Source organism: Desarmillaria tabescens (genome assembly GCF_030435595.1).
Source record: "Desarmillaria tabescens strain CCBAS 213 chromosome Unknown EV420scaffold_27, whole genome shotgun sequence".
In the NCBI taxonomy this organism is placed as follows: Eukaryota; Fungi; Basidiomycota; class Agaricomycetes; order Agaricales; family Physalacriaceae; genus Desarmillaria; species Desarmillaria tabescens.
In genome coordinates this window covers 549,562-572,317 of record NW_026848326.1, presented here as the reverse complement: position 1 = coordinate 572,317, position 22,756 = coordinate 549,562, and the positions used below count along the sequence as shown (strand labels likewise).

Below are 22,756 nucleotides of genomic sequence, written 5' to 3'. Positions count from 1 at the left end.
CCAGTCCTGTATAAATACTACAAAATCCCCAAGCAAACATGCCAGTATTAGAACCCAAGTGGTATCGACGTAGGTAAGGAACAAGTGGAATTTTGATTTTGACGTTGGACTTTGGCAAATGTCAACTCATAACTTTACCGCCATCATCTCGAATTGCTCGCTTCTTTGATTCTCTGCTCTCAGCTCCTACCGAGTTTCTGCTCACACTGTAACTGCACTATCTATCTACTAGCTCTGGATAAACGCCTCAGAGAACAGATAGATCCCAAAATTGTCTCTAAAGATTGTCTCCAAATTATTAAAACGACTTCCGCGCACAGGTCCGCTTGCAAAATCGCAGCGAAGTTGCGCACGACGCCACAGTGTCGTACTAGCAGAGTCCATCGAGACAACCATCGGCGGTCAATTTCGTGTCGTGTATTGGTGTACCCCTCGCCTATACTCTTTTTGGGTGGCTATATTAAAACTGTGCAGTTGGACTAGCAAGTGCCGACACCAATTCTTGTTGGTCGCACTGGATATATTTGTCCCTCGGTAGCCAGGGAAGTGGTGATTCGGCAAGTGATCTCAGTGGTCTGGATGATGAGTCCTGTCCCCAGGTGCCCAGACCCCCCTAATCAGATACTCATCATCGCGAATTATATCCAACTTAGTTGTGTTCTTCCATTATTGTCTTCACTTGACTTACTGCTCCTGGGCGCTTCTTCTCGGCGACTGCGTGGGTGTTTGGCCCAGGATTGGGATGTTAGGCCTGGGCGTCGTGCAGGTGATGGTGGTCATGTATATCGTAGTTTGTACTACTAGTACGGATCACCATCACTGTGTACGTGATATCTGGAACCGGCATTTACCGTATGAACACTGCCGTGTAATATTACTCACCTACCTACCCCCTGTACCGTGCCGAATGACCGAATCCATGGCTAGTGACTGAGACATTCGTACAAAATATGAATACTTTTCCCATTTTGGATCAAATTAGAGCAACTTTTAGAGGTATTGAGCCGCCAGAATAGATCATGAACGGTGCGAAAAGTGTTGCAGACGAGGGAAAAAACCAAATTTCGGCCATTTTGCGTCAAATTTGGCATTTTTGCGGATGTGTGACACAAAAACTTCCCGAATGAGGCCTTTGCGACCTGTGACACGGGGCTATTTTACGAATACGAATGGATTGAAATGGTACAGTACCTTAATAAACATCAGAGGCATGATGCCAGATTGTCATATTCCAACAGTATTTCAATACTTATGTGCCTTAAGTATCTCCTGTTATTTGAGCGATGTTTTCTCTTCCTTCCAGAATCAAATTCTCTAACTCCGATACGCGTCGCGTGGTTGTGGCGGTGCTGATAAGAGAGCCTGATTGACCACCTCCTGAGGACTCTATGACATCAGTGCAAGACCCTGATTGACCTGGTGCTCCTTATGGAGACAACGCCACGACACGATGTGTTCCTTGCCCTTAATTTTCATAGTCTGCAACCCGTCTGAGTCGTCTCTTCGAATGGTAAGCAGAACGTGTGCCCTATGCTCCCCTGCTCCTCCTGTACCTAAAATAATCGACATTCTAGGCCTAGGAAATACTCTACTAAAGGTGAATAATGGTCGTTGGTGCTTGTTATACCCACTGGCAAGCGATGGATACTGGCTGACGCTACGAAAGTTACCCCATCATTTTAGGGTGCTGTCATGGGCCCTGTATCCTGAAACTTGGAAGAATGCAGGTAACGACACCGATGTCAGGTAGACACATATCAAATATTGGTATTTTTGATTCCTGACATGTATTCGTCGTAGGGCGGTGAACGGTGCCTGGAATGTTGAATGTACCGAGTATAACATGATGTTCTGAAACTTCGAGAGCTCAGCGGCTATGATTGAAGTTGGTGGCACCCAGATCCTCAATTCACGAATTCTGGAGTTTCTTTGCAGCTTTGATGGGTCTTGGATACCCTGCACGACTTCATTATGTCTGTATTGACATATATTTTGCTTTGTGCAGCTCTGAGCATTCGCGGAACATTGTTATCAGGATCAAAGCTCTTCATCTGTGATGGCATCATCGTCCTCGCTTTCCTTTTTGAGGTTGCTAGAAACGACCCTGAAGAGAATGGGAATTCATTCTGTGAGTGCCGTTCAATTTTTTCCCATCGAATTTAGCATGAATTTGAATGGGTTATCTTATTGCAGCAACTGCTTAGTGAGAGGTACATTGTCTCGTTCTACAAGTTAATGGCAGGACTTCTCGTTTCAGAGGAAACACGGTATCAATACGGCAATTCCGCAACATATTCAAATTCTCCGGCTTCCGCTCATACGAATTAAATTCTGACATTAGCATCCAGCCCCGGAACTTGACGTGTACAATTGCTCTGGAAAGCGTCCGAAAAGGCAGTCTCCATCCTAGGCCTGTAGTACTACGATATCGGAAAACGAATGAGAAGAATGTTCAAAGTTTTCAATGATCGGTAGATAGTGCGGCCCCGAACATTCGCTATTCGGATTATTGGTACGAGCGTGGACTTTTGTCAATGCATTCCATCTATTCTAATTTCTTTTATTGTCTTCAGTATCCCGTCCGCCTTATTTATCTCCGAGATGGTATAAAACCTGAGCAAGATGTACTTCGAATCCTATCTCCCCATCCCATCCTTTCCTGTCCTACCTGCCTATCTCCTCCACCTCGATCCCAGCCTCTATTTCTCATCCATACCTCAGAGGTGCCGCTCGTCTGGTGGGCCGTTACGCCATCATTGCAAGGTGGCACGTCCAAGTCCCGTGCTTGGTGCTTTGTTTGTTGATTTTGTGACCGTTGTCACGCCGCCAGCGTTTCCTTCTGTACTATCATCTTCATTCAACGCCAATGGTAAGGCCTTCCTTAAGTGTCCTCGTGCAGCCATTCACTTACCTTTGCATTTAACAGTTTTCCGTTCCATATAACGACGCTTTCTTCAAATAGCATAGGTAAAAATTGATCCTTTTCGTCGTGAAAGACCTGCCAACGTTGGCGTTGTAGGTTCCCATTCTGCAACGGTAGTACGCGTCTCGCCTTCAACACGCACAACTCTTTTGACCGATCTTTTGCAGACGGTCTCCCCTTATGCTTGAGAGCTAAGGTAAGTCAGCAGACAACTTTTCTCACCGGCTCATACTCACGAGATTTTATTAGGCCGGTTCTGTTCATAATCAAGATTCGGTATTGAACATATGTTCATTCTCCTTCATCGCTATCGGCTAATGCGTGTTCTTAGGGTGAAGGATCCCCCGCCATCGTGCCCAGTCCTGACGCTGTACGTGGTAGGGGAATGGGTAGTTTGAAGGTGCGTCTACTTTTTCTACTCTGTGCTGACTACTTGTTAACTGGATTGTTAGAGCCGAAACAACCTACGGACGATAGGCATGCGGTGAAGTACGTATTATTATTACTTTGTTCACTCGTTGGCTTATCATTAGCCACAGGACTCCTGACAACTGGGAGAACTGGACTAAGGGCGGGTTGCTGAAGAGTGTTTCATGGCGGGTTATGCCCTGGTACGCAAGCGTCAAGGTATGAAAGCATTGGATTTGGTGTAATGCAAGGTGCGCGCCCTTTCCCCTCAGAACGTCCAATCACTGACTCTTTGCGTATACATTAGCATCAGTTATGCTCGACCCAGGATAGGTGAGTACTAATAAATTGAACCGAACTCCGGCCTAAGTACATATAACGTAGAAAACAAGTAAAGAATAGCCGGGTTGAGGGCTTGCTCATTCTCGCACTGGCGACATACTTCCATACCCGGTGAACCCGATTCGACACGCCGAACGTTGACCGGAGAGGCGTTCGCGGCATGCGTGATAAGGGAAAGGTACGCCCTCGGTCTTCATGAACGATTAGCGCACAAACACTGACACCGTTTCTCAAGCTCGGGGTGGATGCGGACATCAACGTCAACGGCAGGAGGGGTGTGCGTGGGGAAACGACTGAGGGTATGCAGACAGGAAGGGTGGCATGCACAGAGATGATTGAGACCAAGGTGGACGCGCGGACAAGGGTAGGGGTGGTTGTGCGGAGTGACGGGTTGGTGTATGCGGGTTGAGCGCATCCATGTGCGGTGCGGAAGGATCAAGTTGGGCAGGCCGTGTACGCAGAGTGATGTCATTGGTTCCAGTCTTGTATACTACGAAATCCCAAGCCAACACGCTAGTATTAGAACCCAAGTGATATTGACGTAGGTAAGGAACAAGTGGAATTTCGACTTTGACGTTGGGCTTCAGCAAATGCCAAAGTCTCGCCGAAGCGTTCGTGGCACCTCCTGGTTGCATCCTGACAAGTACGGTACGCCAGTGTCCAACTAGCTGCCTGTCCGATTCTCTAGGCGCACAAAGTACCGATTCTTACTGGCCCTGGGTTCATCATCTTTGCGGTATTCACTGATCTCATCCCAGATTGATCAATCCCATAGAGTCTGTATTTGATTCCAAGGGTTTACTACTGGTCAGTTCCGAGCTTAGTCTCAGCATCTCACAGCCAACATCAGATAGTAAATATCACCAGGCGCTAATCACCCTCACAGCACTCCCGCCCACTGATTACTCTGCTCCATCCTATCAGTTATAAACAACGATGTCTGCTCGTCAATCCATCAATAATCTGTCCCTATGCCGCACGTTGGCGCATTCCTCGTGCTTTCCTTGGTGATAGGCTTTAGCTCTACGAGCAGTGCGGTATACCAACGCGCCCTGAACCTCACGGCTCAAGAACCTTCCCTCACATTCAATATATCCAACCTCCCCCGACCTCAAAGCACTGCCGTATCGCTCACTTCCATCCCTTCTGCATGCGCAGAGGTTACTGGCATCGGCAAGAATTGTACTACTAGCATGGATGTAGTCAACGTCACCTTTGCTGACTGTGGCTCGCCGTATACCATTTGCCGTTGCAGCAATGCCAACATCACACTGGACGACGCAATGAATGCTCTCGCCCGTGTTCCTGTGGGTTTGCGAAGGCACGTTGGGACAGCGATAGTTATGCCAGACAGCGGAGCGCACGCGTATACAAATATGAGTAGTGGGGAGATACATTTCTTTGGGGTGTGCGACCAACGAGTTTGGATACACGAGGTGACTATTTATTTATTTATCGTCCGTTTTCAGAAGTGTGCTGACTGAGATGAACAGTCTACGCATGCAGCCTCGGGCGCACTGGGGATCAATGACGCTAGCGGGAGTGGATCGTGGGAAGAAGCGGTATCCAAGGATACCTGTGTCCCTGATAATTACGCGAAGACTAATCTCGCAGAGGTGGGCGTCTAGTCTATTCGTTGCTACTTAAAGCTCAATACTGTTGTAGGATCTCGCGCAAATGAGCGTGCTCAAAGTGTACTCACTTCTCAGCAATAACACGCTTCCTCCAGGATTCACGACAGATTGCATGTCGAATCAGTGGGCCTTTTTGGATGGACTTCCTCTCTATAATCCGAATACCTTGTTCGGAGGTTCGTGCTCGTTTGAGCCAGATAACGCGGAAGCACTGTGGGTTTTTCATTTGTGGTCAGTCACAGATATTTACTCGACTTTTAGCCATAACATTGCACCTCCTATAACGTCCACTGTCTCTGTCTCAAGTTCATCATTAACCAAAGTAGTATTGGCCTCTTCTTTGGGGTCTACTGTGTCAACAGCATCCAGTCCAGCCTCCACTACTCCGTCGATGAACTCTTCAATTCTTTCACGTTACCGTGATGAAACAAGGATCTATGCTACGCTTGCATTGCCCTTGTTCGTGTTCCTGCTCCAAACAGGTCTAATCGAAAACTGTTTTCTTCTCCATTCCGTTATTTAGTGTGCCTTCTATTGTTGCCATCTCGATAGTGATAAAACCATTGCTTTTTTTCTCTGCATGTGACTCGTTTCTACGGACACTCGTTCCCCTTGAACGATTTAATGTCGGCTTCCAAAGGCCCGAGCGCCTGCTAGAGTCGATACCACGCAGTCAGCTCGAGGTTTGCTTACGCAGTATTGATGAAAAGGTTTCTCCTAAAGTCTGCGACCTGAATGGTCCGTCAATTTCTGGTAATCGTCACTTTGGGCACTGACACCGCGTAACGGCAAGTTTTATTCCAGTCAAGGATCTAATATTCTGACATTACATTGTAGGACTGGGTAACTATCCCTCTATGTACAGGTGAGGTAACTCAGCCTGTCCTTTGGTCATCGAGGATAGCATTGCATGTGCTCCTGCCGTCCACTGTGCGATAGACGAATTGCCTGCTGTGGCTGCTGCCAACTTTTGAGTATATGCTTTGTCCGGCGGAAGCATTTCCTTGGACATGTGTTTTTCCGAGCTAACGTTATCCGGTCTTCAAGAATGTACTGTCTTATCATGAGTTTTTGTTTATTTATGGTTAACTATGAATCTTGCTTACTAGATATTTAGACATAACATTGCTCCGTGATGTAAGCATGGATAGTTCTTTCCATCCCCCTCGTTTACATTTGTTCCCTGGTAAAGCAAGTCCAACCGATAGCTGATGATTGCTGTTTCATTTGCTATTCCATTACTTACGCGCCTTAAGTATCTCCTGTTATTTGAACGATGTTTTCTCTTCCTTCCAGAATCAAATTCCCCAACTCGGATACGCGTCGCGTGGTTGTGGCGGTGGCCTGACGAAAGTGCCTCGTCGAGCAAGTGTTGGGATGTCAGGACCTGTAGACCCCGTGCTAAGGAACGCATTTCCCGTCTAAATCATCCGAACTATCTCGCCAAGTCAAAAAAAAAAAAAAGAGGAACGCCGCTTGTCCAAACAGCAGTTCCGCCCTAAACTCAGGTCAAATCACTCCATTTTTCGTCTGAGGTTCACTGAAAACTGACCATATTCATAGCCTCGTTTGTCCGATTTCTGTCCTTGCCAAAGTCTCCCAATTCCGCACTTATCTTCTAAGGCCGACCTTCCACCCAAAACAGTTCCTGAAAGCCAAAATGTTTCGCAAACTGATGACGGAAGAAACAATGGCCTACCACTGCCCCGGCGCGCGCTTTGCTGCTCCGAATTCGTAGCATCTAGTGACCTTTAGAAACTTAGACAAACATAGTCGTTAATCCGTTTCAAAACTTACCTCGCGTAGCTCTGCAAGGTGTAATTGTGACGTCAAGAAGAACAATGTCTAGAAACTGGAAAAGAGATGAGTAAAGCACCGCTAGAAGAATCTTGAATGAATACTTACCGAGTGAGTCAGTGACGCGTTGTTTGCCTCGACAGGCTTTCAGGGTCGGAAGGTTCGAAGTACGATACGATGATATTCAAGCCTGTAAAACGATAAGATTACTCGAAGGATCAGAAACGAGGTCTTGCCTTTTTAGCATGAGTTTGGCTCCGTATGGCTTGGGGGTCCGAATTATTGAACACGAAAGCGAGCCCTAAAGCGCGAAAATAGTGAATAAGATGCCCACTTGTTTATTGAAACCGACCTACTGCGCCAAAGGGTTTGGTTACGACGTCGAGTCCAAGCCCTGAGGTAGCGCAATGTCCTCGGAATGAAGACTTACTGAATGCCAAACTGGTTGGCTTTTGCAAGGTTTTTTTTGAGATACACCTTTTTAACTGGGTTTTTGTATCTGAAAGATAAAATTTTCAGCATCAAAATAACCCTAAACCAACCCTAAACGACGACTCACTTACTGCCACAGGAGGCAGGTCAAGTCATTCTGCAATACAGAAAACCCTCAGTAGCACCGGATAAATGCACGAGAAAGTACTTACTACGCGGCAGAAGCTTGGCTCTGCAAGGTTTCGAGGTCGGAAATTTTTAACGGCAAGAAAACCGTAAATAAATGACTTGCAACGTACCGACACAGGAGATTGGCTCCGTGTGGGTCTCTTCTCGTCAGCTTGCTAGCTGCAGACCATGTGCCGCGTCGTTTACAGGGAAGTTCGCACTAAGCAAATGGTAAAATCCTTTTCCCTTTCGGTGATCAAACACTCAAGCTCACCTGTAGCGCCCGGAATTTGAGATTGAGATTAGACATTGGGAGCGACGTATGGTACGGTGTATCATTAAGGATCATTTTTCTGTGAGTCCTGTTCCGTTAAATGAGTGAAGATTCCTAAGAAAAGGACGGCTTGGGCAACATTAGCCTATTTTAGTGACTTTCCACCTTCACGTTGTGGTCTGCGTCTCATCCGATTTCACAGTGTTTAATCAGATTCGCCCATGAAATATTGGATCTGCACATATTCGGAGTGATAGTGCCTGAACGGCTCTGCCATTGGAAAAGGTGCGTCTTGAACTTGATTACTGGCCAGTCGTGACTTAATTATTCGTGTTCCAGGGGTTTCGGCTACAATAGGAGGCTGTAGAAGCATCGGAGGCCGGAGATTTCGACTTGAGGATGATAGATTAGGTATATCTTGACGCAGTCACGAAATGGACCGTTTTTAGCGTAGCATGATGCCTCGGTTTATATCAGATGTGTCCAAATGAGTTAAACATCGTAGCTAGATAACACATTGATTTTCTGCAATGATCAAGAAAAAGAATGAGTGTGTACTCGCTTGGCATTTTCATGAAAGAGCGAGAACTCCCTTCCAGCTTCATACCGGATTTCCTGTTGAGATTTTGAGCTATATGGGTACGATGCTACTAAAAACCCGAACATCGCCATGGAAGGCTATAGAATTACTTCTGTTGAATGATAACGCGTATCAAAGAAGATCATACTCACCAGAGAAAGGCAAATAATGCGTGAACAAGAAGGCCGCGACCATCAAGAACAAAGCACAGCAATAGCAAGTACGAGGCCCAGAGTGAAAAAGAGCAGCCGAGTAGAACACATTAGCGCTTGAATAAATGGGAACCGTAGAGACATTGTCTGTGGAGACCGTCGCCGTTAATGAGTTCGCAGAAGTCGAGACTGTACATGACACCTGGTAGAAATTCGAATGAACATCCCTCACTTACCCACAACCCACGACGTCGGCCCATTAATTATGTCTACCGCTGCTCGAATGCCAGTGTTCCGGATTTACGAAGATTGGTTGATGTTTCCAGGGTCGTCTGAGCAGAATACGAGGAAGGGCATCGCGACAAGCTGAGAGGGCAATGAACGATGATAGGAGAGCTCAGAGTCAGAGGAGATGAAAGAGGAAGGTGCACGCATCACGTGCATATCACGGTCCGATTGGCTCGACGCGACTTGTTCTTCCACCACCATGCCCTCCGCGTGTTCAATCCTCGTTTCCGCCTTCGAGTTATATCTTACATGTTTGAAACCCACTGAATATGCTTGAAGTCTGTCACATTGTTTGTTTGACCTTTGATTCCCCTCACTAAACCCCCCAGGTCCCCGTAACTTGATGTGTAGGTCACTGAAACTTGTACATATCTCTCAAAACCAATTTCGTCCTTCTTCCGCTTTTCGTACACACGGATTTTGTCTCCGTGTCAGGACTCATAACTTTACCGCCATCATCTTGAATTGCTTGCTTCTTTGATTCTGTGCTCTCGGGTCCTACTGGGTTCCTGCTCGAACTGTAACTGCACTAACTACCTACTAGCTCTAGATAGACACCTCAGGAAACAGATAGATCCCAAATTTGTCTCTAAAGATTGTCTCCAAATTATATAATCAACTTCCGCACACTGGCCCGCTTGCAAAATCGCAGCGAAGTTGCTCACGACGCCACAGTGTCGTACTAGCAGAGTCCGTCGAGACAACCATCGGCGATCAATTTCGTGTCGTGCATTAGTCTACCCCTCGCCTAAATCTTTTTGGATGGCTGTGTTAAAACTGTGCAGTTGGACTGGCAAGTGCCGACACCAATTCTTGTTGGTCGCATTGGATATATTTGTCTAGCCTCACCATGGACAACGGTGAGGAGGATACCTACAGTGACCCTGCAGAAAAGCTGACAATCAGTCTGAAGCCACGAATAGGCATACCCCCGGTGGCCAGGGAGGTGGTGATTCGACAAGTGACCTCAGTGGTCCGGACGACGAGTCCAGCCCCCTAGGTGTCCGCACCCCCCTAGTCAGACACTCATCATTCGAGAATTGCATCCAACTTAATTGTGTTCTTCCGTTATTATCTTTACTTGGCTTACTGCTCCTGGGCGCTTCTGCTCCGCGACTGCGTGGGTGTGCTTGGCCCAGGATTGGGATGTTAGGCCTGGGCGTCGTGCAGGTGATGGTAGTCATGTATATCGTAGTTTGTACTACTAGTACGGATCACCATCACTGTGTACGTGATATCTGGAACCGGTGCTCACTGTGGACACCGCCGTGTAACACTACCAAGTGCGGTACACCAGTGTCCATCCAACTGCGGGTCCGGGCCTCTAGGAGCACAAAAATACCGATTCTTACTGGCCCTGGATTCTATGTCGTCCATCATCTTGGCAGTATTCACTGATCTTGTCCCGGATTGATTATTTTGGCCCCACTCTGCCCGCTTCCTCTTCCCGAATTGCTTTGTACCGAAATTGACTGAAGATTTGTTTCGCTCTGGTTCGTACACTATTCAACATGGATGACAGAGAAATTAATCCAGTAATATCATTAAAATAAACTCGTTTTGCTTTATCACCAGCGCACTTGATGACCTATCCAGTGTCCATAGTGCTGGCTCAGTCTCTGCTCTCAACTTTCCCTATGAAAACCAATATTGATGAGGCGCCTCGTAGGTGTCCATCAGAATCTTTAAAGGAACCATCATTATCTGGGTTAACCGTGGTTGTGAAGTGCACAATTGAATTCCGATTTCAGGTAGTGAACCAGGCTTCAAAATCATGCCAAAACGAGTCCCCACAGAGTCTGTATTTGATTTCAAGGGTGTACTAGTGGTGAGTTCGGAGATCAGTTTCGACATCCCACAGGCAACAGCAGAAAGTAAATACCACCAGGCGCTAGTCACCCCCACACCACTCCCGACCATTGATTATTCTGTTTCATCCTATCAGTAATAAACGACGATGTCTGCTCACCAGTCCAGTATTCACTTTCCCCCATGCTACACATCGGCACATTCCTAGTGCTTTCCTCAGCGATACATGTTGGTTTTGCGAACAGCGTGGTTCAAGAACGCGACCTGAACCTCACGGCCCAACAATCTGATCTCACATTCGACATACCCAACCTCCCCCGACCTCAAAGCACCACCGTATCGCTCACCTCCATCCCTTCTGCATGCGCAGAGATTACCGGTATTGGCAAGAATTGTACTACTTCTACGGATGTAGTCAATGTCACCTTTGTTGACTGTGGCTCACCATATACGATATGCCGTTGCAGCAATGCCAACATCACACTGGACGACGCAACGAATGCTCTTGCCCGTGTTCCTGTGGGTCTGCGAAGGCACGTTAGGACGACGATAGTTATGCCAGACAGCGAAGCGCACGCGTATACAGAAAGTGGAGACATACATTTCTTTGGGGTGTGCGACCAACGAGTTTGGATACACGAGGTGACTATTTATTTATTTATCGTCCGTTTTCAGAAGTGTGCTGACTGAGATGAACAGTCTACGCATGCAGCCTCGGGCGCACTGGGGATCAATGATGCTAGCGGGAGTGGATCTTGGGAAGAAGCGGTGTCCAAAGATACCTGTGTCCCTGATAATTACGCGAAGACTAATCCCGCAGAGGTGGACATGTAATCTGTTTGTTGCTACTTGTGGCTCACTACGATCTTAGGATCTCGCGCAAATGAGCGTGGTCAAAGTGTACTCACTTCTCAACAACAATACGCTTCCTCCGGGATTCACGACGGATTGCATGTCGAATCAATTGGCCTTTTTGGATGCGCTTCCTCTTTACAATATGACTACGTTGTTCGGAGATTCGTGCTCGTTTGAACCGGATAACGATAAAGCCCAGTGAGTTTCATTTATTTATTTATGGCTACCTATGAATTTTACTCACTCGGTATTTAGACATAACATTGCTCCGTGAGTAGCGTGGATAGTGCGTTCCACCGCCCTCGTATATATTTATTCTCTGGTAAAGCAAGTACAACCGACAGCTTATAACTACTGTTTCATTTCCTATTTCAACACTTACTATCTCCTGTTATCTGAACGATATTTTCCTTCCCGTGAACCCGTCCACCATAGACATTCTTTGTCTTCTCTTTTGACAATTTAACACCGACTTCACAATTTCTGACTCTTTCCAGAATCAAATTCTCTAACTCGGATACTTCTCAACAATGATATATTTCCTCTAGGATTCACGACTGAGTGCATGTCGTACAAACCTCCGCTTAGTTTTATATTACTTTCTCTCTCCTTGTTCGCTGTTGTTGCGCTGCCTGCCATTGGCTAGTCCTTGCCAAAGTGAACGTGTTAATCCAGGGGGAGTGTCACCAATGCGTCTAGCTAGACCTTTTCTCCATAAATATTATTTATACACAAGAAACCACATTATTGTCTTTTCAGCGGCAGCTCAGCGCTCGAGCGTAAACTTTAAAGGAAGGATTGCAATTTGGTTTGTCGATCACCTAGCCTAGTGTTGTCGGAACCGTATCGCTAGGTCCGATAGAGAGAATGAGGAATCGCTGGTGATAGTCGCGGGTCTAGTTATGGACAAGCGGAAACCTGAAATTCTGCACGTGATCTCGGAGGACCCGGACCGTGCCAACACTCCATGGCAGATCTCATTCTTCCTTTCCAACTTTCATCAACTTGTGACCGTACTTTGAAGGAATGTTCGACACCCTGCACAACCTCTGTACCTTTTCTAGCAAGCCTGGTTCTCGATGGACCCCAGTCCAGATCCCAGACTTGGAGGGAAAGATCGTTAGAGTGACCGGTGGCTCGTCAGGGATAGGGAAAGAGATAGTCAGGGTGCGTTATTCTTCAGTTTTCTGCGCGCGCCAATGATAAATGGTCCCAGGAATGAAGGGTTAGTATCTATCTATATCAACCTTAATACCGGTAACCTAAAAACAGATCTCGACCAGCATGCGAATTGGTCGAACACTATTATTTTGGTGAGCATCGCGCTTCTGTTTCTTGCGTCCTTTACTCATGCGAGGTCGTCCACAGCGTTTCTTCCTCTTATGGCCCACAATGCGGGGCGCATGGACGTCTCTATGGACCGTCGCGAGTCTAGAAAACGGGAAGCAATGCAATATTAGATAATACAGAATGGTAGGTTGTACATTGTCGGGGATCCATTCGGATCGGTGGCACGTCATTTTCTTCGGTAGTGGATTCACACAGATTTCATAGGGCAATGACACATACCGGCATCGTCCTTCGCGCTCGCGCCCTGGGTACTGTCACCCACAATATATCGATAATGAACGCAGTCGGCGCCCATGGCCGCCAACTGTACAACTTCTGCTAGTCAATCTCCCTGGTTTTCTACACAGATGCGTGGAATCCCGACAGTTTCTATGATAGAATCAAAGAAAATGCAGATCTCGATCTGCTCACGTTCGTGTTAGTAGATATAAATGTCAATGAGCAAAGCGAGGCGAACATGGCCTGGTAAGGATTCTTCCTTTCTCTCTCACACACACCTTAATATTTGTTTCAGCTTTCAGAAGACCTCGATGTCGATACGCCAGGCTGTCTCCCAACTTGTAGAGACCGAGTCTCTAAGACAGACTAGTACGCTATCTCCTGATACAATACTTGCCATCGCGCTTTCTTGTGTTAGCGGTATAAGAGATAATAAGAGCATTGTCTACGGTACCTGGACCGTGCAGAGGATGCTTTCAGAGATCCTCTGCATACCCTCGTCATCGTTGGCAAACGATTTCACCGTCTCGAAGGGTCGAGTATGCGCAAGGCTTTGCTTCTGACCTCGAGAGATGGAGAGGTACAGCCAGGCAGGTCTACGGATGTGCATTGGATCAGGTTTGGTGGAGCTAAGAGCCACGATGCTTCGCTGTGTATATGTTAGCGTGCGTTATTGAAGCTATATGCTCACATATGTGCCCTTTACATGATCTTTCTTTTAGCATCATCGTCTGAAGCCCCAATGTTCCACCTTAAAATGATAAAGTCTATCGCTGTAGTAACATATTGACCATACAAATCCGCGCTGTTTTCACCCTCGAGGTCCAATATTTGCATACTGCGAAGGCTCTGTAGCATCGAATGGCAAGGCATATCACCGGGGTGGGGATCAATGACTGTTGAAGTGATACAGTCTGTCACGGTGAATCTAGGGAGCCCGGTGAGAGTAAGATCTAGTCGGCTGATGTTCGGTTGATCCCCAGGGGTGGTCAAGATATGATCATTATGGCCCTATAGACCCCATGTTGTCGTCCCTGTCGACAAATCTGGGTATCTATTTCGGTACATGGCATATCGTTTTCTCATGGCTGCATTTGCTCCGATACAATGAGCTCCCAAGCTGTGGACAAGTCGTACGTCTCCTTGATTCTCCCCGAGTACGATTGTCTGAGGTATACTTGGAAGACATGAAGCCGAGATGGATACAGAGATTGCCATCCGCATTCCGAGCTACGGGACTTCTTTGAAACCAACAAAACCATCATACGCCGTGGTAGATCAGGAAGTTTTACGATGTGACGGGAGAATCCGGCACTCCTGGTAAGCAGCTATGTTTGGTGAGGCAAAAAGCGGCGAAAATGGGTGGATAATATATGACATTTTGACCTAGGCTTTGACCAAAGTAAAATGAGTTGGGATTCTCTTCAATGGTAAAGCCGACTTATCTTGCTGTGGTCAAAAGACTGTCGAAATTTCATCTATATTCCAATTGTCTGGATTGTATTTTTACCGGTGCGAATCAGTCACCTGCCAGGAGTGAGAAGTGTTCCTGTTTCTGCTTACAGTTTATTCCGGAGGCGGTTCCAACTTCAACTTGATATCAATACGCCAATAAATCTTCTTCTCTCACTTCAGACGAAAAGTTCTTCTGAACCGTGGCACAAGATTATCGTAAAAGTAAATTTGATAGATTAATGCGCTGACCACGAATGAACATGGTTGATACCGTCGTTTAGCTCAGTTACCGTGGTGTAATGCTGACTAGCCTTAGGCACTCGAGTCCTTCTTTCTCTCACATGGCTGTTTAGTATATATGTACGGGCTATTTCCCTTCAGGACCGGTAAAACGACCCCAGACACAACATGCTGCCCGTACCCTCAGGTTATCCCATAGCAAAAGTGTACGTCGTTGTCATGTATTCGAGAAGTAGTATGTACTGAACCAACCTATTTCAGGTCGGGACCCGTGGTTGGTTTTTTTTTGCGTTTAGGCCATTCATTCCCTCACATGGCAATTCAGATCATCGCCTCTCTTTTGCACTGGGGACTCTTCGGGACCCTCTCGGTGCAGCTTTGTGCGTGGCTCATTCTCCATTTATAATGCTTCTAATCCCTTCGGATCCCTTCTCGATAGATCTGTACTATCTGGCATTTCCAAATGACAGAAAGTTCACGAAATACCTCGTCTATGGCATCTACATTGTCGAGTTCGTTCAGACGATGTTCATCACGCACGATGTCTTTGCAGTCTATGGGTACCATTTCGGGGATGTCGAAGCCCTCACTGAGATACATTTCAATTGGCTCACTGTCCCCGTCATCAGCGGTCTAGTACGTGCAGCATTTTCCATTCGTTTTCTGTTACTTATCAGAGTAACAGTTGCTTGTGTCGGACAAGTTTTCTATGCCTACCGAATTTTCATATTGTCGAAGTCTCAAATCGTCCCTATACTCGTCATTTGTGTTTGTTGTCATGCTCCCGCTCTGTGGCGATCTAGCTCATCTATTTACAGCTATCGTTGACCAGTTTTGTGGGAGCTATAATCACAGGCGTATACGCTTTTCAAGCAGGCAATGTCACTAAACTCAATAACCGGAAGACGTCCATTGCCGTCGGGGTACGTAGCTAACTAGAATCTTGTCTTTTTTTTTGCGCTGACCGTGCGTAGACCTGGTGCGGTGCCTCTGCTATGTGTGATATTGTCATCGCTATCTGTATGACTTGCTCTGTGACTTCTCTCTCTTCCGGTTATCTTCGTTGATGTTGATACTATTTCGTAGCTTATCCGTGGCAGTACCAATCTCCGTCGCACCCAAATGCTGGTCACAAAGTTAATTTGTCTCACTATTGAAACAGGATCTGTGACAGGTATTTATTCCACTATCTGCCGTCGTCACAAGATTAACACCACATACGTTCAGCTGCTATCGCTCTGCTTAGCCTTATCCTCTTTGCTGCCTTCCCTCGTCAGACTTTTTATACGACACCCGCCCTGCTCATACCCAAGCTGTATGCTAACGCCGTCATTATGGTGCTGAATTAGAGAATGCGGATTATGGGTGGACGGGATACTTATACGTCTTTAACTGATGATAGCCTCCCGACAAGCATCTTACGGGATACCACTTCCCAGTCAACACAAGACACACGGCGAACGGAAGGAGAGATGTCAGCAGTCGCGATACCGAAGGAGGCATTCAACAATGATTGTGAAATGGGTCAAATGAATGTCAGTCATCGTGATTCGTGCACTTTCTTGGAGCTAACACCCCCCCAAGGATAAAGCACAAGATGGCAGCATGGTCTCGCCATATAACTGTACCGTATGTTCTTTGGACCGACAGCGTGTATAGAAACCCGCCCAGGTTATTTACTATCTAAGAACTTACTACAGATGTGGCTAAGCATATAGTGTCATTTAGAGGATTGATTTCTGTTCGACTTGAACTTATCTTCCCGTTCCAAACCTTTATCAATGACCAATGTGTCTGTTGGCCGAAATACTCGTCTGCGGAAAGTAGAAACAGTGACGGCAGAGCAATGTCAACAACGCTGCTTTCCCGCGAAAACAGAGAGGGTGGAATAGCATCCGGGCCGTTATTCAATCATGGCTTGTGCACTGATCGGACATTTTTAGTTGAGGAAAGGTGACCAAGCAGACTTGTTACCGTGTCTCTCACCGCAAGTAAGAAAGAATCCCGTTTTCTTGCTTGAAAGTCAGGTAGTGGTTACCAGTCTAGGCACAAAAGTTGATGTACCTACATCCGATGGTCACGCCCATGGCCAGCAGGGCCCATCTCTCTGTGCCCCGAGGTTCCCATTTGATGAGTGAGTAGCACCATGCTTTCACCCTGGTTATTCACATGCAGTGATGGGCCTTCACGACGCTAGTATTCCGTTGTCAGACCATTGAACTTGTACACCAGAATGTCTGTAGTCTTGAAAATATGAAATTAACGCTAGTCTGTACGAGTTTATACGTGAGCCTCCATCTGACAATAATGAAACCCTCACATCTTCTCGGTAATGACGGCATGCTCCTCGAGCGCATTCTCCAAAACCTGAGCTCCGGCCACCTCTGATGAGATGATAGGTAGCGCCATTCCGAAGAGGTCATGTACAGAATACTTTGTACATTGAGTGTTGCGTCAATACCTTCACCTCTCATCAGTTGTTCACACTCTCTTTGGTAGGTCTCGGCATCACAAGTGGGAATGAAATTCTTGGGATCGCCAATATGGATTGGATGAATAAATTGCCGCAAATAAAACACATTTACCAGAGGTGAGATACAGTGACCAAAGCGGGTCAGTCGGATGATGACCAGGAATCATAAATTCGTAATCGCCGCTCCTGAAAGAAGATCTATGTCTTCATTGAGTCGGATAATACTCATGCGTTCGACTTTGCGCTCGTAATCGGTGACTAGAAAAAGGTTCAGCCCATGACGACGGCTTCATTGATCCTAAACGATGACTTACTGACTACCGCATGAGGTTGGCTCCGCAGAGTTCGACAGTAGGAAGAAATGACGCAAAGTACGGCGCTTGGAACTGTAAAATGATCGGTAAATAAGTCCCTGAAATGTTCGCAAGGGATGGGAGCCCGATTTTGCGATGTCAAATACATACTCTAAAGTGGAAATCAAAATATCGGCTTGAAGGAGAGCATAGTGACTGCTACTCGGGTGTGGTTCTGCAAGACTTATCGGAGGTAGGCATTTCTAGTTTCGTCTTTGTAACTATAACATGAAAATATCAGCATGAAAATAACCCTAAATGACGACTTACTCGCGGCCGCTGTAGGATTTGGTGTCCGGACAGACCGGGAGGAAAACGGGCTATTCAAAAACACGGAAAACCATCATGAACACCCAGAACATGCACGAGAAAGTACTCATTACGACCACCCAAGAGTTTGGCTCCGCAGGGATTGGATTCAAATCCGCTGATGGAGTGGATCTATAACGCTATGACACTGTCTATATCATCATCCAAGTTACGAGGCATTACAAGGCATGTCAAGGACTCGTCCTCGTTGATGAGTCCATCCTGGGTTTTTTATTGCGTCGGAGGACAGTAGACTGATGACCTGTCTGTCTTAGTAATAGAGAGATGATCAACTAATCTACAGGACAACGTCTGGGTGCCTAAAAAAATCAATAATACACGTATACGGTAAAACAAACAACTTTACGAGACGAAAAGCGTTGGGAAACAAAACGTGAATCGAGGCCATCAGTAAGACCTCACTGTATACTGCACCAGACAGTATGAGCCAGGACAGCAATCGTTAAAATACAGAATCGATGAAGCCTGCATTCTGGGGGAAGAATTAAGACTTTCGTCGAAGGTGATGTGGACGTAGTTAGGTCAGGGGAATTTCGATTTTGATCTCGGTGGTTGCCGAAGTCCCGGGTGTTTCCGAAGCGTTCATGGCCCGTTCTGGATTGCCTTCTTCCCAACTTGCCGTGCACTGAACTGCACTGAACCTCTGTTTCGCTCAGTATGTATCACGGAACATTTAGTCCAGCACGATCATTAGAAGAAATTTTTCTTTGCTTTATAGCTCCCTTCAAGTTACGTTGCACTTGCCTTGAAAAAGGACCCATGCATCGTATCTCTTCGATCTCTCTCTGTCTCTCTCCCTTATGGTAACTAATATTGATGGTAAACCTCTTAGACACCCATAGGAATATTCTAAGGTAGGTTTATTCTCTGGGCTGATCTTATTACTGAAGTCGGGAGCTGAACCGCAATTTTCAGTAGTCAACCGGGCTTCAAACACACGGTGAAATGAACTCCCATGCGCATAAGTTACCTGTACAGGTTTCAAGGGTTTACTCTTAAATGCCGAGATCAATTTCAATATCAGAGAGCAACTACCACCACATAGCAACCATTTTCAACGGCGGCCGTTGATTATTCTGTTTCATCCTATCAGTGATAAACGACGATGTCGGTTCACCAGCCCATCAACCACCTCTGCAAGTTGATATCTCTCAATGCTACGTGTCAGTGTCTTCCTATGTTCCTTCGTGATACATGTCGGCTTGGCGAGCAGCGTAGTGCACCGACGCGACCTGAACCTCACGGCTCAAGAATCTGGTCTCAAGTTCGATATACCTAACCTCATCCGACCTCAAAGCACCACCGTATCCCTCCCTTCTGTCCCTTCTGCATGTGTACGGTACACCGGTAGCGGCAAGGAATGCGCCGGGTCCATGGATGCGGTCAACGTCACTTTTGCTGACTGTGGCTCGCCGTATACGATCTGCCGCTGCAGCAGTGCGAATATCACACTGGACGACGCAATCGATGCGCTTGCTCGTGTTCCCGTGGGTTTACGAAGATATGTTGGGACGGTAATGGTCATGCCAGGTAGCAGCGCGCACGCGTATACGTACACAAGTAGTGGAGAGATCCACTTCTTTGGAGTGTGTAGCCAGCGAACATGGATACACGAGGTACGCTTTTAGAGCCATTTTAAGGAACCGTCTGATCAGTAATGAGCAGTCTACGCATGCAGCCTCGGGAGCGCTGGGGATCAATGCTGCTAGTGGGAGTGGATCGTGGGAGGAAGCGGTATCCAAGGATACATGCGTCCCTGATAATTACGCGAAGACTAATCTGGCCGAGGCGAGCATCCATTCTCCTCTGCTCGTCTTGATTTATAGCTCACTGTCGTTGCAGGATCTCGCACAGATGAGCGTGGTCAAGGTGTACTCACTACTCAACAAGAATTCACTTCCTTTGGGATTCACGGTCGATTGTATGTCGAATCAATGGGCCTTTTTGGATGGACTTCCTCTTTACAATCCGGATACGCTGCTTGGAGGTTCGTGCTCATTTGAGCCAGATAACGCTGAAGCACTGTGGGTTTTTCATTTGTGGCCAGTCACAGATATTTACTCGACTTTTAGCCATAACATTGCACCTCCTATAACGTCCACTGTCTCAAGTTCATCATTAACCAAAGTAGTATTGGCCTCTTCTTCGGGGTCTACCGTGTCAACAGCATCTAGTCCAGCTTCCACTACTCTGTCGACGAACTCTTCAATTCTTTCACGTTATCGTGATGCAACAGGGATATATGCTACGCTTGCATTGCCTTTGTTCGTGTTCCTGCTCCAAACAGGCTTAATCGAAAGCTGTTTTCTTTTCCATTCCACTATTTAGTGTGCCTTCTATTATTTCCATCTTGATATCGATAAAATCATTTCTTTCTTTCCTTGCATGAGACTCGTTTCTACAGACACTCGTTCCCCTTGAATGATTTAATGTCGGCTTTCAAAAGTCTGAGCGCTTGCTGGAGTCGAAACTACGCAGTCAGTCCGAGGTTTGCTTATGCACTATAGAACAAAAGATTTCTCCGGAAGTCTGCCACCAGAACGGACCGTCAAACTCGGATAATCGTCACTTTGGGCAACACCGCGTAACGGCAAGTTTTATTCTAGGCAGGATCTAACATGCTGATCTTGCATTGTAGGACTGGGTACGAACTCTCTTTGTAAAGGTGAGGTAACCCAGCCTGTCCTTTGGTCATCGAGGATAGCATTGCATGTGCTCCTGTCGTCCACTGTGCGATAGACGGATTGGCCGCTGTGGCTGTCGCCAACTTTTGAGCATATGCTTTGTCCGGCGGAAGCATTCCCTTGGACATGTGTTTTTCCGAGCTAACGTTATCCGGTCTTCAAGAATGTACTGTCTTATCATCATTACTCGTTGCGCGCGTTCTTGATTGAGATGCCGTCTTTGTAAGTTGCTGCTTCCATTATCTATAGGTATGTCCTGACCACAACCAATAGACGCTCACATACCTATATACGATACAGAAAGCCATCGCCAATCGGTTGAGAATAATATCTTGCTGGGAATGCTCCTCTTCGTCGAAACTGGGTTCAGCTCAGCGAGTATAAAATGGAAACAGGCGATGCATGGTCGGATCATCTCGTGTCCGGGCTTTTCCTTCGACGCTTTTCTCACTCCGATACGAATCATACAGTGAAATGGAGAGGAACAGACACTGAACGGTCTCTTAGCCTCAGACCAATGTTCATACCCATCCAAAGGTATGAACATTGCATTTTTTCCGCCACCGCCAGCCTCCGGGCTGCAATTGAGTGCTGCGCTCATGGTAAGTCTCGTCTTATCTCTTCACCTGCCCGTTGACTTCACCGAACAGGGCCAGACAATTTTGCATTGCCGGCGATCCTGACACGTTGCAGGGACCTGGCAGTCATGGAAACAGCCAACTCAAATGCGCCACATTCCTTTCCGTGGTTCTTCACCTTACGGAATCGGAGGTCTTTAAAAGCGCGTCCTCAACGAACCAAAGACTGACCGTTAGGTCGACTAACAAAGATCCCCCCTCTTCTATCCAACTTCCCCCTCCAAGTCCTTAAGTCAACGATGTTCAGTCTTGTATGGTGGCCTTTTGTCGTCGCATACATCTCTTCAGTCGTGTTAGGGAAGCTTGCTGTCGACACGCCGTACGTTTCTACATCACCGCCTCTCTGGGCGCGACTTTGTCTCTGATCCTCCTTCTAGGTATGCTATCATGAAAGGTGAGACCACCACATTAAGCTGGTCTGGAGGATCCGGTAAATATTCATAGCTCAAACTTCCGGTGACCGGTACTGACCTAACTCTTGTAGAGCCTTTTACAATTGTGCGTATTCCAAAAGCATTCCGAGATCCCGGCAGACTGAATGCTTCGACGTCGATCGTATCTAATCAGTCGTAAATATGCACTACTCCTCCACTGTTAATGATACTCACTCGTTCCGAACAGCATCATCTCCGGAGACGACCCCTCTGCTTCTCCTCTGGCTGATCTCGGTTCAACGAACGAGAGAACAATGCAATACCAGTGGCCGTTCGACTCCGTGGAGCATGGTAAGCTTTTTAGTTACCAGCAGCGCTCATCCTGACGCAAGATTTGTTTAGGTAACCGAGTTGCAATATCAGTCCACGATGCAAACGGAGAGATGGCTCAATCTGCGCCCGTTCTTGTTATTAACTGAGGGTTACTGTTGTTTGTGGGTATGGTCTCATGGCTGATCCATGCTAGCATGCTAGCATGTCATAACATATCGTACCGTTATTCGTATTTTTTCAATGTTATGTTCTATTTTACAGACAGTAATCATTCTATCTATGACCCCCAAACTATTTTCTTCTTCGCTTCTTGACTTTCTACACCGGGTGGACATTTCATGTTGTGTTCAAACTAGTTATAGAGGGCGACTGCACAATTGTCTTTCTCTTTGCTTTTTCTTCGTATTCGTCTCAAATTCAGGGTTCTGCAATTGCCAAGGACACAGGAGAGCTCTCGACCGCCCAACATCTGAGCTTCGAACGGTTCTATTATTGTTTTGTTGTTTAAAATGTTCAAATTGGCACCATCGATACTTGAAAGTATTGAGTAATCTCAAAACCAGTAAGCACCATCCAAAGTGACTTGAAAGCGGTCATTGGCTAGAATCCCCAATATTATACAGATGCCGAGCTTGTACCGAGCTC

The 22,756-nt window shown here is 46.7% G+C and overlaps 7 protein-coding genes across 7 annotated transcripts; all 7 read left to right on the top strand.

The window, feature by feature from the left end:
• Window positions 1-2,622: 2,622 nt before the first annotated feature.
• Window positions 2,623-4,082, top strand: EV420DRAFT_1645162 (uncharacterized protein; the record flags this gene model as incomplete). Its single annotated transcript, XM_060477745.1, has 7 exons — window positions 2,623-2,869; window positions 3,091-3,119; window positions 3,173-3,199; window positions 3,255-3,312; window positions 3,376-3,412; window positions 3,463-3,550; window positions 3,909-4,082. 7 exons carry the CDS (start codon window positions 2,623-2,625, stop codon window positions 4,080-4,082), a joined length of 660 nt encoding a protein of 219 aa, XP_060328651.1.
• Window positions 4,083-4,647: 565 nt separating this feature from the next.
• Window positions 4,648-5,852, top strand: EV420DRAFT_1695809 (uncharacterized protein; the record flags this gene model as incomplete). The annotated part of the gene is made up of 4 exons (XM_060479418.1): window positions 4,648-5,109; window positions 5,167-5,289; window positions 5,339-5,520; window positions 5,569-5,852. Coding segments are annotated over 4 exons (1,029 nt in total), but the record flags the coding sequence as incomplete, so codon positions are not given.
• Window positions 5,853-10,990: 5,138 nt separating this feature from the next.
• On the top strand, window positions 10,991-11,936 carry EV420DRAFT_1695808 (uncharacterized protein; the record flags this gene model as incomplete). Its single annotated transcript, XM_060479417.1, has 4 exons — window positions 10,991-11,449; window positions 11,507-11,629; window positions 11,679-11,860; window positions 11,918-11,936. 4 exons carry the CDS (start codon window positions 10,991-10,993, stop codon window positions 11,934-11,936), a joined length of 783 nt encoding a protein of 260 aa, XP_060328649.1.
• A 717-nt stretch (window positions 11,937-12,653) lies between these two features.
• Window positions 12,654-13,338, top strand: EV420DRAFT_606821 (uncharacterized protein). Its single transcript, XM_060482785.1, has 4 exons — window positions 12,654-12,829; window positions 12,946-12,975; window positions 13,031-13,135; window positions 13,217-13,338. Exons 1-3 carry the CDS (start codon window positions 12,689-12,691, stop codon window positions 13,124-13,126), a joined length of 267 nt encoding a protein of 88 aa, XP_060328648.1. The 5' UTR covers window positions 12,654-12,688; the 3' UTR covers window positions 13,127-13,135; window positions 13,217-13,338.
• A 1,756-nt stretch (window positions 13,339-15,094) lies between these two features.
• On the top strand, window positions 15,095-16,439 carry EV420DRAFT_1695803 (uncharacterized protein; the record flags this gene model as incomplete). The annotated part of the gene is made up of 10 exons (XM_060479416.1): window positions 15,095-15,132; window positions 15,188-15,200; window positions 15,252-15,306; window positions 15,366-15,562; window positions 15,612-15,692; window positions 15,745-15,849; window positions 15,901-15,960; window positions 16,013-16,100; window positions 16,154-16,263; window positions 16,329-16,439. 10 exons carry the CDS (start codon window positions 15,095-15,097, stop codon window positions 16,437-16,439), a joined length of 858 nt encoding a protein of 285 aa, XP_060328647.1.
• Window positions 16,440-19,216: 2,777 nt separating this feature from the next.
• EV420DRAFT_1555981 (uncharacterized protein) lies at window positions 19,217-20,432 on the top strand. The gene is made up of 4 exons (XM_060473654.1): window positions 19,217-19,698; window positions 19,748-19,870; window positions 19,925-20,106; window positions 20,155-20,432. Exons 1-4 carry the CDS (start codon window positions 19,237-19,239, stop codon window positions 20,408-20,410), a joined length of 1,023 nt encoding a protein of 340 aa, XP_060328646.1. The 5' UTR covers window positions 19,217-19,236; the 3' UTR covers window positions 20,411-20,432.
• Window positions 20,433-21,340: 908 nt separating this feature from the next.
• Window positions 21,341-22,553, top strand: EV420DRAFT_1749549 (uncharacterized protein). Its single transcript, XM_060480286.1, has 6 exons — window positions 21,341-21,368; window positions 21,423-21,723; window positions 21,782-21,834; window positions 21,889-21,973; window positions 22,026-22,129; window positions 22,181-22,553. Exons 2-6 carry the CDS (start codon window positions 21,644-21,646, stop codon window positions 22,255-22,257), a joined length of 399 nt encoding a protein of 132 aa, XP_060328645.1. The 5' UTR covers window positions 21,341-21,368; window positions 21,423-21,643; the 3' UTR covers window positions 22,258-22,553.
• The last annotated feature ends 203 nt before the right edge of the window (window positions 22,554-22,756 follow it).